Source organism: Cimex lectularius, unplaced genomic scaffold (assembly GCF_000648675.2).
Source record: "Cimex lectularius strain Harlan isolate CLEC.00 unplaced genomic scaffold, Clec_2.1 scaffold221, whole genome shotgun sequence".
Lineage (NCBI taxonomy): Eukaryota > Metazoa > Arthropoda > Insecta > Hemiptera > Cimicidae > Cimex > Cimex lectularius.
In genome coordinates, this window is record NW_019392775.1 from 724,184 (window position 1) to 741,786 (window position 17,603).

The 17,603-nt window shown below is 32.6% G+C and overlaps 1 protein-coding gene across 8 annotated transcripts in view; it reads left to right on the forward strand.

Moving 5' to 3' along the window:
• Window positions 1-17,603, forward strand: part of LOC106663301 (AF4/FMR2 family member 4-like) — a 144,145-nt gene that overhangs the window by 108,863 nt on the left and 17,679 nt on the right. For all 8 annotated transcript variants that reach the window (XM_014388018.2, XM_014388014.2, XM_014388017.2 and 5 more), the window contains one exon: window positions 1,494-1,644. In XM_014388018.2, coding sequence (XP_014243504.1) covers window positions 1,494-1,644 — 151 coding nt within the window. The remainder of the gene's footprint in view (window positions 1-1,493; window positions 1,645-17,603) is intronic.

Sequence of the window (17,603 nt, forward strand, 5' to 3'; positions counted from 1 at the left end):
TAGACCTCCCCAAAAGTATAAAATTTTGTGTTCTGCAATCTCCTCTTCCTGGCAGTATGTGCACAGTGTTTCTTCTCTCTGTACTCCTATTCGGTGCATGTGCCCTAGGTAGCAGTGCCCTTTTGGCATCCAACCAGAATCATAGTTTGGTTGCGATTGCTTCTGGTAATTCCTTTTTTAAGTTTTGAGGATGTCCCTTCTATAATTCTCTTTGTCTGGGGCCATCAAACTTTGTACTCATAAAGGATCCATTTTAGGATGTATCCTCTTTTGTGGCAAGATTCTAGGCCAGGTTAAGTTCGGGACCTAGATAGTCTGGTATGTTGTATGGTGGTATGTTTTATTAACTGACAACTCATTCAGTACATGACCTTGACTCTTCTACATGCTTAATTCATTCTTGTTGTAATGTGAACATTTAGTGCTGTTTCCTTTTTAAAATAGAAAAACATATTCAGTTATTGTTGAAATATTAGATTAAATATATTACTTTTTAATTAATGTGAAATCAAAGGACATTTCATAGATTGTGCATTCAAACTTTGTCATATTAATACCCAAGTTATTCTGTAACCTGTAATTTGGTTGTTACCGTTCATTTTTGGTCTTCCTATCCTTAATGTGTTGGAACGGTCTATCAGACACGTTTCGTCTTTTTGCATCTTCACTGTTGGGTCTGTAGACAGACTTTCTCTGTATATAGATCCAATACTGAAGATGGCGAATTGGTGACACCTACCTAACAGATAAACGTGGCTAGGGAAAGGTGGCACATCATATCAAAATGATCGGTAATTACCAAATTACAAGATTAATCAACTTAGCAGACCACACAGAGAAACCTCACAATTTATTCTATAATGCTAATGTAATGAAATGAGATTGCATTAATTGGCAATTTTAAAATGTTGACTTCAGATGGATATATTTTATTCAATTTCTTTTAGGTAATAAATTTAGATTCAAATTCAAATTGAACTTATTTTGCGCAGAAATAACATATTACAATTGAATAAAGATATCCAATGGGACAAAATATAAATTTAAACAAAAATAACAATTTAGACAAATATAAATATATTTTTAAAGTGCTATTATCTATCAAACTCATGAATAATTTGTGTGATTTTTCCATCTGGTCTGCAGGACGATGCACCTGAAATTTGGTCATTATTAATCTTTGACTCTGCTTGTCCTTACTGGGTAGGTCTGATATCCAGTAAAGACCAAGAATTATTTGTTCTCCACAAACAACTTGATGATGATGATGATTCTAAGGGATTAGGGCATCTGACTAGTATTTGCTAGCCGTTATGGCACAGCCCATGGAGTTTTAATTGTTGCTAACATGGAGAAATTATTCTAAAGTTGTTCGACACTCGATAGCTAGTTGGATCCCTCCTGTTTTCCAGATTCAATTTTGTGCTCGTTTTCGATTATTGATTTATTTACTCTTTTATAAAAAATAGATAATAGTAAAAAAATTATTTCAGGATCAGCACCAAGAACAAGCCAAACCTCCAGTTCAAACCATTGACATAACTCAACCCGTTACAATAAGTCTCTTGTCTCCACCGAGACCAGAATCTCCACCTCCACAGCCTTTGTCACCTCCTCCAGCTACACCTTGCCCTGTCAAGATCTGTAAGTAGTAATTTTGTTTTTTTACTTTTAATTAAATTAGTACTTGAGTTATAATATATATAAAAATTAATTCAATTTAAATTGAACATCTTAAATGAAACATCCTCCATTTGATAAAAACCTACATTTTTATAGGCCAATAGACAATATGAATCTAACTAATCTATAATGAAGTAACATGGTTATAACAACCATCAGTCACACAAATCATTTTCTTTCATTTTTCCAAATATTAAAAACTCTTTTACTTTAAATTTGTCAAATTTCATCTTGACTGCACTGAGTGATAAATCTCTATTCAGTCATTTCTGATAATTCTGGTTTGCTTATCCTGGCTGATTTATCTGTCAGACAAAATAAGTGTTTAACAGATGAAACAGCAATGATAGGCAGTTCAGGATAATTGGAAATGACCAAACTTAATGTTTTAAATTCTAAAAATTTTGTAATTAAAAAAATCACATGTATGCGTACAATTACTAACATACTCATCACCACATAAAATACTCTCTCATATTCTCTTTCTCTTTCTTTCTCTCGCTCTCTGTACGATGGCCAAAATGGCTTGCTTATTCATCAGATCATAAATATTCAAATGTAAAAGCCGCATTTTTAATTAGTGAATTAAATCCCACCTGGTTTTCCTTTTTCATTTCGACAACACATTTTGTAATAATTCGTTCCAATCTATATGATAAAGAACAAACTAAAATGCACAACTTGAATAAAATCCCGTGTTGTATATTCATTGCGTTAATAAATCAAACATTTTTGCCAATCTGTTGACCCTCTCGTCCTTGACACCCAACTTAAGGTAGTTGGACCTTAAGCCCTCCATATTGCAGGAATTACTTTACTATCCTTAAATTATAGGCTTCATATATTGAAATTGTGTTAAGAGAAATATATCTTCATCAGGTATTTAAAACTATTATTAGTAATTCACAACGTTAAGAAATATCATCTACAGTACTGAAACTTATGATTTCAAACATAGCTAATTTTCGAGTTGTTAGTGGAGATATACAACCCGTCCATTCTTTTTGGAATTTTTAATTCAAAATTGCAGGATGATACTTATTATTTTGGAGATAATTTCTAACACCATACATTTGGAGATAATTTCTATCACCATACATTCATGTTAAAAAATATCTCCGTTCAAACAATGAAAGAGAATAACACTCGCATTGTTTGTGCCATACACAATTGGTTGGAATATCTGCCAAATCTGGCAGAAAATCCAGATCTCTAGATGGAGTAACATCATGGCACCATCGCCTAAATATACACATCTTTGCCCCAAAAGTAAGTTTACATTAACACCGGTTCAGGTCCCACTTACACTCAAGGACTTATTTGAATTCCAACGTTTTATACTTCTTTAAATACACCATGGGATTTTTGAGTTGTTTAGAGATTATTCCACATGGCCTGTGGGTAGAAGAACCTAAAATTTGGTCATAACCGATCAATTTACTCTTATTTTTTCTCCATCCACCACTTCGTTATTTTGGACCAAGACCCCATACCAGCACGCCACAGTCAAATTATTTGTATTTTAAATTATGAATGGGGTGGTTAGGGGTGCTCTAAACATTTACATGGGCTGTGCTACCATGGATGGTCCGTTATTTCCTGAGTAGTAGATTCTACTGTCATTAATTGATATGATTTTTGCATTGTCCTTACAATATTAGTAAAAACGGATTACTGATTTATATAAGCCAGATGTACATACATACACATGTACACATAGTAGAGCGTATCATTTCCCGCAGTCCACCGGCAATTTCAGCTTTTGTAATTTATAATAAGTTACTGGCAGGCCTCGAGAATCACCCATCCCAGGTGTTAGCAGTCCGGAGTCATTCTTAGCCTTCCAGCCTCCGAGGTTGGTCTTCAGGGGCTACAAGTAGTTAAGTCATTTTAGCTCCCAATGTAATCAGTTTACATATCCAAACCTATTTACTATCTACTATATTTACTCTTAAATACATCCTTTCCTATTTACATGCCATTCATTCAGTTATGGTGGAGGAGTACTTGATATTCACCCTCTACACATATTATATAATTGAGGGTTGATGGGGTACTCATTACTCCACCATCAGACCTCTCACACTCATGCTAATGAATATATTCTCTCTAAACATACACAAAATGTATCAAAAAATGAAATATCTATTAGTACTATACTGGATGACTGATGCTCCTGTTTTTCTTCTTTTTTTTAATAGTAATAATAAAGGCATATTGAAAAAATACACACATTTCATGTTTTCTCATGTACTTTATTTTGGCTAATTCAGCTTGATTTTTTTTCTTTAAATATTGCCGAATACACCAACGATTTTTTTTTCTCCAATTGGTACTTTTTACTTTTTTCCCACATTTTTGATAGTGTAAAGTCTCCTGAAAAGAATTTTTAGATTTAATTTTTAATGAAAAGGATTTTTTAAATCGGACATACCTTTCAAAATTTATTCTTAACTTTGTGTGAAAAAAAGTTTCTCCCCTATAAACTCCACTCTTAAACTTATACCACTTCTTAAAGATGTCTCAAAGTGTTCTTAAAAAGTAATGTCTCAATTTTATGCAAAAAAAATTATACAAGTTTATTACAACCTTGTTGACAAGGACTGTCGTTGGTTATAAGCTGAGGGATATTTATTTAATTTTTTCCACCTTTTATTACAGAACTACCGCAGCGACAGCTTCATTTGCTGTCGATAAATTTTGTGACTGTTGTTTAAAATTCATTTTCTTATTTTATGTATTTTCATTTTGTTGTAATATAGAAATAATTTTTTTTGTTTTTCACATAAAATTAAGACATTGAGACATTTTTAAGAAGTTGTGGAGGTTTGGGGTGCAACTTATTTTTAACACAAAATTGAGAATAAATTTTGAAGGCATGTCCGATTTAAAAAAAATCGTATTTTGATGGTTTCAGGAGATTAAACGCTAGCAAAAATGTGGGAAAAGTAATAGAGTCCCTTTAAAAAAAAAATACAAGTACAATATCAAAATGGAGCCAAGGAATGGCACATTCAGTTAAGTTAGAGTCAGTAGTTTTATTTGTTGTTTACTTTATTTATGGTTGATATATTTCTAATATTATGAATTCAACCACAACTTCCATTGCTAAAGAAAACTAAAAAAACACATTTAATTTTTCTTTTTTAATTTTAAAGGAAAGTTCATTATTAAAATTCTTTTTTTTTATAGTTTGATATGTTTGGTATCAGGTGATATTAATGTTATTTCTTACCTATCAATTATGATCGACGTATAAATCAATAATTTAAAACCCTGGATCATTTTATTTAAATGATACTTTTAAAAATTAACAACACTTTTTTAAAATTTGTTTTACACTAAATGGTGTGTATCGCGTTTCTTTCTTTGTCCTTATAGGCATTTGCCACATTATTATCGTTGTTAAACATGTCATTTTATTATTTTATGTAACACCCTCGGGGAATAATGTTGGATCTTTATGTTAGCTTTAAAGGTGTTGCGTAACGCGTCGGCCAACTTGCTATCGATTGTTTTACCATCTTGTGCTGTTTTACGTAAAAACAACAAAACTCTTAGCAAAATGGCTAAAACTTTGACGGTTTTATTCCAGTAGCGATAACGTATTCGAGCTTGGTTTTCTCAGATATACTCTTTATATTGTGTTTTTCAAACTGGTCTTATTATTTTCTTCTTCCCCCATTCTCTGGCCTTTTGTCTAGACAGGCCGACAGATGGAAGGAAAGGAACACCTGGGACGTAACAGCACAATGTTTATTTGTTAAGAATGGAACTATTTTCATGTATGATGATATATTAAGAATTCATATTTCATAAATTTGTACTCATTAAATTCTCTCCATTTTTCAACTTGAGCAGTTTAACTGTCTTGTAGAAACGCATTGTGCAGTTAGGTAGGAGTTGTATCAACCAGGGGAGAAATATTTCTCTATATTTAAAAAAAAAGTCCCTAACGTTTTCCCTTGCTTTTTTTACCTACATCTTTAATGTGCCAGGATAGTTTTCAAGAAAGTAGGGGATGCAAACGGTTAGGTACAAGAGCCCCCTCTTCTTTTCAACCCCCGTCTCAACAGAGGCTTTTTACCTATTCCAGTCTCGCCAACGGTTAACATCGCTTCTCGGATTGTTTCTATATAAACGTCCTTCTTACAAGTCATGGGATAACGATTTCGTCACATCATCAGTGTTTAAATATAATGACAACAGTGGTGTGTTCACGTTCAAATTTCATGGTGCAATCCAGTCAAAATTCTTACTTGCAACCGTCCTTGCAGTTGAGAATTTCTGAGGTCAGCGTAGATAATTTAAATCCAAGAGGTATTGCAATTTTTTTTTGAAATTCATTATTTTCTAATGGCAAAAGCAGTGGGTACTGTAAACAGCTTTCATCCCCTTCTGCAGTCTGTGTATACTGTATATTTGTATATTTTGGTGAGAGTAGTTTGAATGAAGCTTTTTTTTTTAATTGCTCACCAGTGTTTTAAAAATGTGCTAATAAATTTTGTTGCATTTTAAAGAATTTTCATTGCATAAAATATCCATCAAGGAATTATTTTTATTTGTTTTATATACAAAGTTTCAAATCACTTATTCGCTTATCTTTAAAACCTATGCAAAGGAATCATTAATGTGTTGATCTGTCTATGCTAATACTCATTATAATATTTGTAGAAAATCTCTGGTACTAAGTGGAACATCATGTTCCTTGTAGATCAAACCAAACGCATTAATTTCATTTGGAATGCAAAAATAACACGAGAGTTTTATTTGGTTCATTGGGAATCGATCTTCGTACATGTTGAAGGCATTCAAATGGGATTCATACGGCCCCGGTAGTGTTATGAGGCGCTTTATGTGTGACATGCAATGACTCTGAAACATTTTTTCCCCGAATAAACATAAAAATTGTCCGGAGAGATTAATGTCTTGGTCAAATCAGATTGAGCCACCCAGGTCCTCAATTTTTTGGAAGACAATATAAAAATCTAGAAGTTAGTTTTTCCACTTTTTCAATTTACAATAAATGTGGAATGGAATTGTAAGCGGTATTAGGTCTAGGTCATCTGACCATTTTGGATCGCTTAATGCCATCCTTATCTGACTATTAGAACTAATGTAATTTGTTTTATATCCCCTCGGAATAATTTTCACCAGTATTTTACAGATAACTTGACCAATTATTTTATTAAGGTCAAATGTGAATAGTAATACAAAAGAGCAATACAAAAGCTTGAGTTTTTTGCTCAATAAATATTATAAAGTCATAGCATTACATTATATAAATATTATGCTCAGGCAAAAACCTAGTTTTACTTGGATTGTAGTTTCTGACTAATAGTAGTAATTGAATTTTTGTTTTATATCGTTTCGGGTTAATTTTCGCCACTATTTTCACTTAAGATGATAATTTATTTTATTTAAGTCCAATATTAATAGAAACCTTATTAATACAGAAATAAACATTATAAAATTTATGTATAGCTTTTGGACTGTACTATGTGATTACTAGAACTAAATTAACTTTTTGTTTTATATCCTTTCGGGTTAATTTTCACCAATATTTTGCAATTAAGATGAGATATTTGATGATAAGATAAGATATTTTATTGAAATCCAATTTTAATAGAGATTTCGCATTTTTTAAATAATAAACGTACAAACGTAGCCTTACATTTAAAAGTTATGTTCAGTCCAAAACCGAGTAACTTTTTGTTTTATATATCCCCTCGGGATAATTTTCACCAGTATTTTGCAGATAAGATGACAGATTATTTTATTTATGTCAAATTTTAATAGAAACTTCGCCTTTTTTAAATAAGAAACTTAAAAACGTAGTATTACATTTAAAAGTTATGTTCAGTCCAAAACCGAGTAACTTTTTGTTTTATTTGCTTTCCGGTTAATTTACACCAATATTTTGCAGATACGATGACCAATTATTTTTTTAAAATCAAATTTTAACAGAAACTTCGCATTTTTTAAATAATAAACATAAAAACGTAACATTACATTTAAAAGTTATGTTCAGTCCAAAACCGAGTAACTTTTTGTTTTATATCTTTTCGGGTTAATTTTCACCAACATTTTGCTAATAAGATGACCAATTATTTTATTTAAATCAAATTTTAATAGAAACCTTGCGTTTTTCACATAATAAACATAACATAACATTATAAAAAATTATGTTCAGGTCAAAAGTAGAATAGATTTTGGACTGTAGTTTCTGTCTACTAGAACTAAATTAATTTTTTGTTTTATATCTTTTCGGGTTAATTTTCACTAATATTTTGCAGATCAGATGATTAGACAAATCATTGTAGAAACCTTGCATTTTATTTTACAGAATAAACATTATTAACAAATCAACATTATTCGTGTTAATTTTTGCCAATATTTTACATATAAGATTATCAACTATTTTATTAAGTTCACTAATTTCGTGGTCCGTTTGACCAATTAATATATTACAATTAATTAAGGTTTTTAGTTGAGATAAAAAAGTCAATGGCACGAGCGGGATTGAAAAATGGCAAAAAGGAGGGAAAATTAAAAAAAAGGTGCGGTTGAGATGGGAAGTTGGTGACCGAGTGGATCGAGGTCACGATAGCTCAAGTGGTAGAGCAGCGGCGTATCAAGCCGAAGATCGTGGGTTCGTATCCCGCTCGTGCCATTGACTTTTTACCTCAACTAAAAACCTTAATTAATTGTAATATTTTATTAAGGTCAAATTTAAATAGAATTGTGTGGTGATTAGTGCCCGTTAATCGATAATTATTCAGAAATCGTGAGATGCGGTCTGGTGTGATGTCGGCTTCAGAAAAACATTTTCTTTATCATGCCAACGTTTCGATCTTCATTGAGATCATCTTCAGGGCTCAAAGTGTTTGTCTTCTGTTAATTGTGCCATTCAACACGACACGCAAGAATGTCACAATTACACAGAAGACAAACACTTTGAGCCCTGAAGATTATCTCAATAAAGATTGAAACATTGGCACGATAAAGAAAATGTTTTTCTGAAACCTACATCACACCCCAGACCGCATCTCACGATTTCTGAATAATTTTTAAATAGAATCCTTCAGTTTTTTTATCTACACATTGAAAATAAGTTGGAGTGATCAAAATAAAGTTTTAAAGACCATAATTATTTGATCATTACCATCAATACTGAATTCGCTTAACAAAAAATTATAAACAAACAATATGTGTCATGCACTTTCATGTGTTGAATTGATAAAATGTGAGGTGTGTAAGGTGTGTGTGAATCGTGCTCGAACGCTACTTATACTATAATTAGCATGAAAGTATATTAATAGCTCGGGTTTTGAATAATCTGCGAACTCGTAAAAAAAATATATAATAATCAAGATTAGGATGAAATATGAACAAACGTATCAAAAAACGTGCTATGATTGACGCATTTGTAATATCTTCCTTCGTTTAATTTATTCCTTTATTCGTTTGTCGTGCTGGCATTACAGAGTTTTTCCCGTCTTTACGAAGGCGATCGGATCGTGCTAATATGATGGTTAAATTGAACGCAAAGCGGTTCCGAAATATATATTTTAAAAAAAGATATACATATTTCCCATCTGCCTATTAAAAAAAAAATCGTAATTTTAAGCACCAAACCGTAATATTGCAGTTAAAACTAAAATGGTGTTGGAAAACAGAAACTGATTGGACAACAGATATTTAAACAGTAAACTCTCTCGTTTAGTAGATAAAAACAATGACAACTATAGCCTGCTGTTGCGACTTGTTTCGTATCCTTCCGCACATAGGGAAAAAATCCATTTCCTTTCGCAGATACGAATTTAAAAAATTGCAAACAAAACTGTATTCCTCTCGCGGCCAATCATAATTATACAACCAGACAACATATGTGAGACCATGCTTCTAAGTTGTAAGCGATAAATGACATAAAAAAAGGTCAGCTTTCTGGTTTATGTCCGTGCTTTTAGCTCGTACACGGCAGATGTGGACAGAAAGTGAAAAGAAAAACATATGCAATAAAAATTTAATTGGAAGCATTAGACTATATTTAAGTACGACGAGTGTTTTTAGTTTGAATATTCTGTATGTCATTGTTGACAAGGAGTTAAAAGCACGTATCTCGAGGCTCCTTTAATGTCCTTCTGTAGATAATCAAAAGTTATATAAAACAGAACTATTATGTATCTTTCGCATTTATCTCAATTATCTCTACAAACCGTGTACATATCGTTTTGCCCGACAGCTTAGAATAAAATAACTACAAATAGAATAAATTCACAATACTGGTTCTTCGTGTTTCTATTTGGGTCCTCTGACTGTTGGGTTTTTTTATGACATTTGACCAAAAATATGTAGACGTTTTGCTATCCTCATGGCCATAATCATGTATTTATTTCTTCATTTACATAGAAAAAAGAAAAACTGATAAGTGGCGATATGTCTGTATCGCATAGGGTTGAAAAAACACAATAAAATACAATAAATTATCTGTTTTTACTCTTTCTACTAGGTCTTGTTTTTTAATTGGCACACACGAATAATCTATCTATGACACTTCAATGTAGCATCATATATCAGACTTAAATGATTAACGATTTAGAAAGATTAATAGCAGAATTAAAATAGAAAATTATTTTTCTGTGTAATCAGAAAAAAAATTCCTGGCAGTGCGTGAGAAACGGAGTAACCTGAGGATAATTACGCCCTTCCTTCCAATCATGCGCCTATCGGCTTCACGCCGTCTTCAGCGCGGAAACCTAATGAGTTCATCCGCTCGAACTTTATACTTATATAATGTTATCATACGTAAATTAATATCTCATTGATTAAACCAAAAGATGAGTTAGTTTTCGTTCTACAAACATTGCACATTTTTTCTGCCTCTTAATTTTTGTGTCGTGTTACGTAACATACAGGAGGGCTTAACGTCCAACTGTGCGTTTTATGTCGCGGATGAGGGGGTCAAACCACTTTAAAATACTTTTTCCATATTATTCACAATGATTGTTCGGAGATGGTGAGATGCGGTCTGGTGTGACGTAGGTTTTAGAAAAACATTTTCTTTATCCTGCCAACGTTTTGATACTTATTGAGATCATCTTCAGGGCCTGGGATTTATAAACATTGTTTAAATTTTACAAATACATGTAGGATGTGAGAAAAAATGAATTTATACTATGCTAGAAAATTGTATATTCAATCAAAGTATTTGTACTCACTGAGTGTTTGTTTTCTGCGTAATTGTGTCATTCTTGTCTGTCGTGTTGAGAGTGCCGGTGAGTTATTGCTGTTTTATATTTATATAAGCTGGATTTTAAAGGGGTGGGGAAGGAAGTCGGGATAGAAAGAATACCACACATTATTCACAATTACAAATCCATGGGCTATGCCTGGATTCGAACCCAGAATCCATAGCGTGGTAAATCCCTCTAAACAGAGTAGCCCTTCTCGGTGGTTTAACTGTAATATATTTCGTGAAATCTCGTGCTAACGGACAGTTATTGTGCCATTATTTTTTCCCCCCTTTTTTAGGAAGTGTCCCCTAACGAGAGGTTTTGATCATCTCTCTGATAACAAATAGCTGTCTGAATATGTATATAACTTTTTATGTTTTTTTCAACCTTTTACAAATATATCTAAACCTATTCCAAATACATTTAAACTTTTTCCATTTTAATTTCGAGTTTTTCATTTAATATTCACATTTTCTTCCTTTTAATTTAAACTTTTGACTTTTTCCATTTTAATTTCGACTTTTCCATTTTCTCAATTTTACTTTAAACTTTTTAAGCTTATATTCGACTCTTCCATTTTAATTTCGACATCTCCATTTATTATTGTACTTTTTCCCTTTTAAGTTGAACTTTTTCATTAACATTCAAGTTTTATCCATTTTAATTGCGGCTTTTCCATTTTTTATTCAACTTTTCCATTTTAATTTAAACTTTAATATAATATTCGACTTTCATTTAATTTATTATTCAACTTTTTCCCTTTAATTTCGACTTTTCCATTTTAATTTCTACTGTTCCATTTATTATTCCACTTTTTCCCGGTTACCTTAAATTGTTCAAACCTTTTCCACAAGCATTTGGTCTGTTTTCAATTTTATTTTAAACTTTTTTCTATTTGTTTAGACGTAAAAATTGAATAGGAAAATTTAAAATATGTTTTCAATTAGTAAAAGCAATGTAAGAAAGGTGAATAAAAGTAGCGTATAATGAAATACGAAATTTCAAATTTAATTGATTTTTGAAATATAAAAATATTATATTATACTCTTATATTATAAAAAAAATTGTAATACTGTACTCTTTTATAATATGGTATCTTATATTTTTTTTCATATTTTATAACAGATATGGCCTGTCTAGGTTCTGTACTATAACAGGCTGCAGGATGATTGACTAGTATATAGTAATTTAGTGCCCCTTAAGTAGAGGCGTTAAATACATAGAAAATGAATCTTCCATGCCGGTGTATGTAAAACTCTCTTATAAACAGAAGAGATACTTATCGGAGTTTTCTCTGTAATAGCATCTTTTAAAAGATTATTGGTAGGATAACGAATGTCGTACTACATCCAAGAACACGTTTTTGTTATAAATGCTTGTATATTATTATTTTTTGACAAGAGATTAAAAACGTGTTTACTATTTCGGCAGTTCATTTCATAAACATAAGTTGGATGAAAATCGAGTAATGAAGCACACGCGAGTGCAGTGATTAATAGAGGCATGCGCCATAAATTGTCCCCAAACCGGCCGTTAACAATTACAAACGGTTGGAAACTAAAATAGTATCTATATATCCTTGTGGTTATTGAGCCGTGTCGGGAAGACGATGTTGTATCGTTGCGTGCTGGCCTTGAGTCGGCATCAACACGACCGGACGGACGGAAACGGGCCACTCTCCGCTCTCTGGATTAGGGTAAGGATTCGCCTTTGCTCACAACTGTTGGATCGGGTCGTTCCGTCGGCCCCCATCCAGTCCGACATGGCTCAACCATCGTATTTTCCCCGTTGCGTCGGTTCCCTCCATCCTCTCCCCGCTCGAGTACGTATCTCTCCCCTCTCGACATAGCACACTTAGCGTTTAAAATTCTCTACTGCTACTGCAGTCTGACGCCACTAAACGGAACAATACACTTCCTCTCCGCGCTTTTGTTTGATTTTCTCTCTCCTTCTCTCTCTGTCTTTTTTTATTCTCTCTCCCTCTTTCTCTCTCCTCCTCCGCCCTTGCCGTTTTCTTCCTGGTCCACTCGGGCCTTGTGCGAGTCCGCGGTTCGACTCATCGTACCCCTCATTTGATTCCCACGGTACTCAAATTCGACTCGTGTGTTGTGCCTTGTGCGCGAGTGCCTGTACGTACGCTGTCTCCAGAAACGCGCATCGCTGCTAGCCTCTTTACTGGTGTGTGACCGACCCTGTTCGGTGTAGCGTGTCCGTTGTCGCTTCGTCGCAGAAATGTCCTCGACGAGGAGCCGAAGATTTAACCAGTTCGGATAATGGATTTCTAAGCCGTGAGTCCGTCATATTCAGTTTACACTTTTAATTGTCGTTCAGACGGTTTATTTTTAGAGTGTTTACGAATCTAGTAGACCGGGGACACAGTAAACATGAAACTGACCAGCAATATTAGTTAATATTGTTTTCCTTCTGCGTCGTTTTCTTAAAGGCACAATGTGAAATAAACTCATGAATAATAAGCTCTTATTTTAAAATCAGCGTAGTCGGAATGGAAGTTCAATTTTTTTTCTCACAAGTTTATTTTTTGTGTCCAATACGCGTTTGTCTTAATTATTTCTTACCTGGCGTGATGTTATCAAATCACCATAGCAATTATCGTATTAACTTGATCTGCAAGGTATTTCTGACAGATAAAAAAAACATACTTAGTTCATTATAGTTTTTTTCGAATATTAGTTACGGATTAATAGTTAATATTAACAACTTTATTTCTGTCTCAGTGTGTTTATATTTACCATCTTGAAATTTCAATTTAGGTAAACAGGAAAGTGTTAGCCACTTAAATCAAATTTATCAATTTAATTTATAAAATTGACAATTATGATGTAACAACAGGAAGATAGAATATAGTAGCGTGGGTTGTAGTATTTATTTTTCATATCCTTTTGGGTATTTTCATCAGATCTATTGGTCAATAAGTAGGCACATTGTTTAAAGATGATATTAGCAACCTACATCAAATTTATTTATTTGATTTGTAAATGACTGACTATAATGTAACATTACTGACTATAATGTTACATTAAGATAAAGCGTAATTGAGGGATTTTTCGAACAAGGTTTTCCGCTAATAAACAAACACAGGTGTTTGATTGATTTTAACCAATTTCTATCAAATAAATAAATTTAACATATAAAATTGTACCAGTTTTAAGATAAAATAGTATAGAGTGGTTCAATTTTTTTTCTTTCATGGTTTTTTCAATTCTGTTAGTTAATAAATCCGGAAGTGGTTAAGTTTGCCCTTAGCAAATCACCAAGTTTTGAATTGATTGTTTATTTTACAGAGTGGTTCAAATTCGTGGTATTTTCTTATTTTGACTTTATGAACAAATTGATTTGTTATTACATGGTGTTCTTGATGATTGATTATTAGCAACCTTAACCATCCTTTATTGGCTTATTTTGATCTTGTTAAAAATTAAATAATTAAATTTTTTTAAATATTAACCACAGCTAGAATTAAATTCGGTTTAAGTTCATTTATACGGTGATATCAGCTTCTTAAATTCCAAATCTGTTAGCTTGATTTTGTAAAGCATCGCCTTATCTAAATTAAGCCCAAGTTGTAAAGAAAACCGTAAAAACCACGTGTCTAATCGATCGAAAAAATAAACAAGTTACAGAAGGGCTATTTTTATTTCAAACCTTAAACATTAAAAGCGGTTTTTTAAATAACGTATTTCGGCAGTAACCAGTAACAAACACGGGGTTGAAAGCTTTAAGCTATAAATTGAACTGACGTCGATTTTCTATAATTGTGTTTATATCGTGTACAAAAATAAAACGAAAAAATCCCATTTTTCTGATTATAAAATTGCCCCGATTCTATTTACGATCGCGATTCATGGGTAGAATCGCGGCGTAATTTTTTTTTACTCCGACAGCTTATATTCTCATGGTCGGTAATTGGTGTTAAAAGCCGCTTATTTGGTACAAGCCGGTCAATTTAGCAGCATAGCGTGATATCTAATCGGCCGTGTTGACTTTGAGATATTTCAGCTTACTTCACAGTTTAAGAAAAAGCTTTAATTTGTAATTTTTTCTAACTTTCATTCTCTTTGGTTTTGGGGGGTGTAAGCATTTTTATGAATACATATTGATTTATAGTGTTTTTTAAATTTTACATTCGCTTTTTTAGCCTAAATAAACAGGCGAGAATTGATTATATTCTATTGAATGCAGTTTAATAAGTCCATAAACAATAATAAACTAATAGAGAAACAAAAAGAGAAGAATAAAGTATAACTTTCGCCATTAATTATTTCTATTGTTGACCTTCGTATGCACAACTATTATCCTATTGAGGTAAATGTAACACAAGTTATTATAAAGATTTTCTGAAAATTCAAACGATGCAAAAGCTGATTTATTCTATTAAAAAAAATGAAACAGCAACATAAGCACCACAGCATAATATGTTAAAACATCTACGTCCATACTTGTAACTTTCAGTCCTTTTCCTTCCATAAACTGCACTTTACAAAACATATAAATGTACATTGACAAAATTTCTAGTTTTATTGATTATTTAAAATGCGACGCACTACGAATTGGGGGGGGGGAATTAGGTCATTACTGATAGTATACACGTTCTTTTTTATATTTCAGTTTAGAGCTCCAAGGTTCTGCATTATAACGGGACAATTGATACGGTTTTTATTATCAGGAAACGAACATTGGAGGGGAAGGCATTCATCCTTTAATTTTCTGTGCGTTAATTTCTATTGTCGGAATAACAAGACGGTTTCAGTGACGAGTAGGTTCTTGGTTGAAACGCCATTTAGACATCCATTGGAAAAGGGCAGATAAAAATTCCGCAAATCTTAACTTTTCTGTAGATTGGGTTTGAAAAGAAAAAGTAGTTTTTATAACAGTAACTATATCTAAGATTATCAATGAATCACATCTGATTCTAATCCTTTTTACATATAACAGGTAAATTTATTTCGTAGTATAACATTTTACAACAAACGTTTGATTCCAATGTATAATTAAAAACCGGTAATATTATGTTTATGATAATAAAACGAATTGCCGGTCTGATAAAAGTTCGTATTCTTTGATTTACTTAATAGCATTTATATTAAAAAAAAATTCTCAATCGTAACCAGCTCTGAACCAGAAGCATGTAATTATGATCTCACTAAGCGAGTTAAGAGATGAGATCTTGAAAATGTAACGTTAGAAATGTAGGCCATCTATAAAAGTGATAACGAGGTCGAAGTTGATATACCGTGAAACATTCATGCTATTCCTCTCTGAGCTGCAAAACACTCCATGAAGCTTTTAACTTAATAATGTCGAAAGAATGAACAACAATTTGATTCAATAGCCGTAAAATCTCGCCCGCAGTTCTACGGTTAATTTATCCAATTAAGATAATTATTATTGATTAAACCATATCACAAGCTTCGACGTAATGCTTCATGTCGCATGTTTTTTTAAATTTAAATTTGTTTGTGTGTGCAAAGTAACACTTTTAATGAAAATAAGTTGAGAAAGGTACATACATTCATTAACAACGGAAGGCTGGTGTGTAAATGTGATTTATTAGTGTGCATGATGGGACAGTATGAATGAAATCTGGCCTGAAAGTAATTTATTAGCGTGAATGGTGGGGATTCTAATCCAATCATAATATAGGAATATCCAGTGTTGGAGCATTGTGAACTATGAACGTAGGATCACCGATTTTAAATTATATTTTTTTGTGATATTAGGTCGAAAAATATTAAACATGTGTCTGGGCGTTGTTGCTAAGTGCCCTAATAGCCGAAAAAATTTTAAATTAATTTCCATGTATTTTTTAAAAATATCGTTTTCTACCTTTGTTCTGCTTGTATTTCACGGTTATTATGTATATCAATCATTTTTTCCCAAAATTACAAAATAATATGCAATAAGGAGATAGATATATAAAAGTTTACAAAAGAAAAGCGCTTCCGTAAAGTAGGCCAGAAAAAGTAGTTTTCGGATGAAACTATTCGGATTCGTTTTAAGTAGTAGTTTATAAGCAAACAAGATATATACATTTTTGGGCTGGATCAAGCGGAGGAGGAAACTTTTTCTTCCATGTCCGATGTTCCAGTTAACAAATTCATAACTCCTCCGTGTATTAACCAATGCCCACGGTATTAGAACCGTTGGAAAGCTGCATTTATCTGTTTTCAGCATATAACGACATTATTTGTTTTTATGCCATTATAATTGAGAAAAATAAGGATGAAATTGAAAAAAACCTCCACAAACGTTTTATTTTATATCTCCTCTTCTGATTTATTTATTGAGTGAATGTTTATGCCATTACGTGTAGGTTGTAAGATGCTTCGCTTTAAAGTTTGCAATTGACAAAGTAAAGTTAGCATCATTGAGGATTTCAATCAGCGAAATATTTTCTCTCTCTCTCTCTCTCTCTCTCTCGTCTCTCTCTCTCTCTCTCTCGTCTCTCTCTCTCTCTCTCTCTCGCGCGCGCGCGCGCGCACATACTCAAGACGTCTTGTAGGTTGTCGTTTTAGAAAAAAGTCAATGGTTAGGAAAACCTTCGCGAGGAGCGTTGACATGTTTTCATCATGACATGAGGTCATGTGTCAAGGTGTTTCTAAGTCTCATCCTCGTTGTCTTAAATGTTCACGAGATATTTACTCAAATTGATACGGCCGAAAAGAC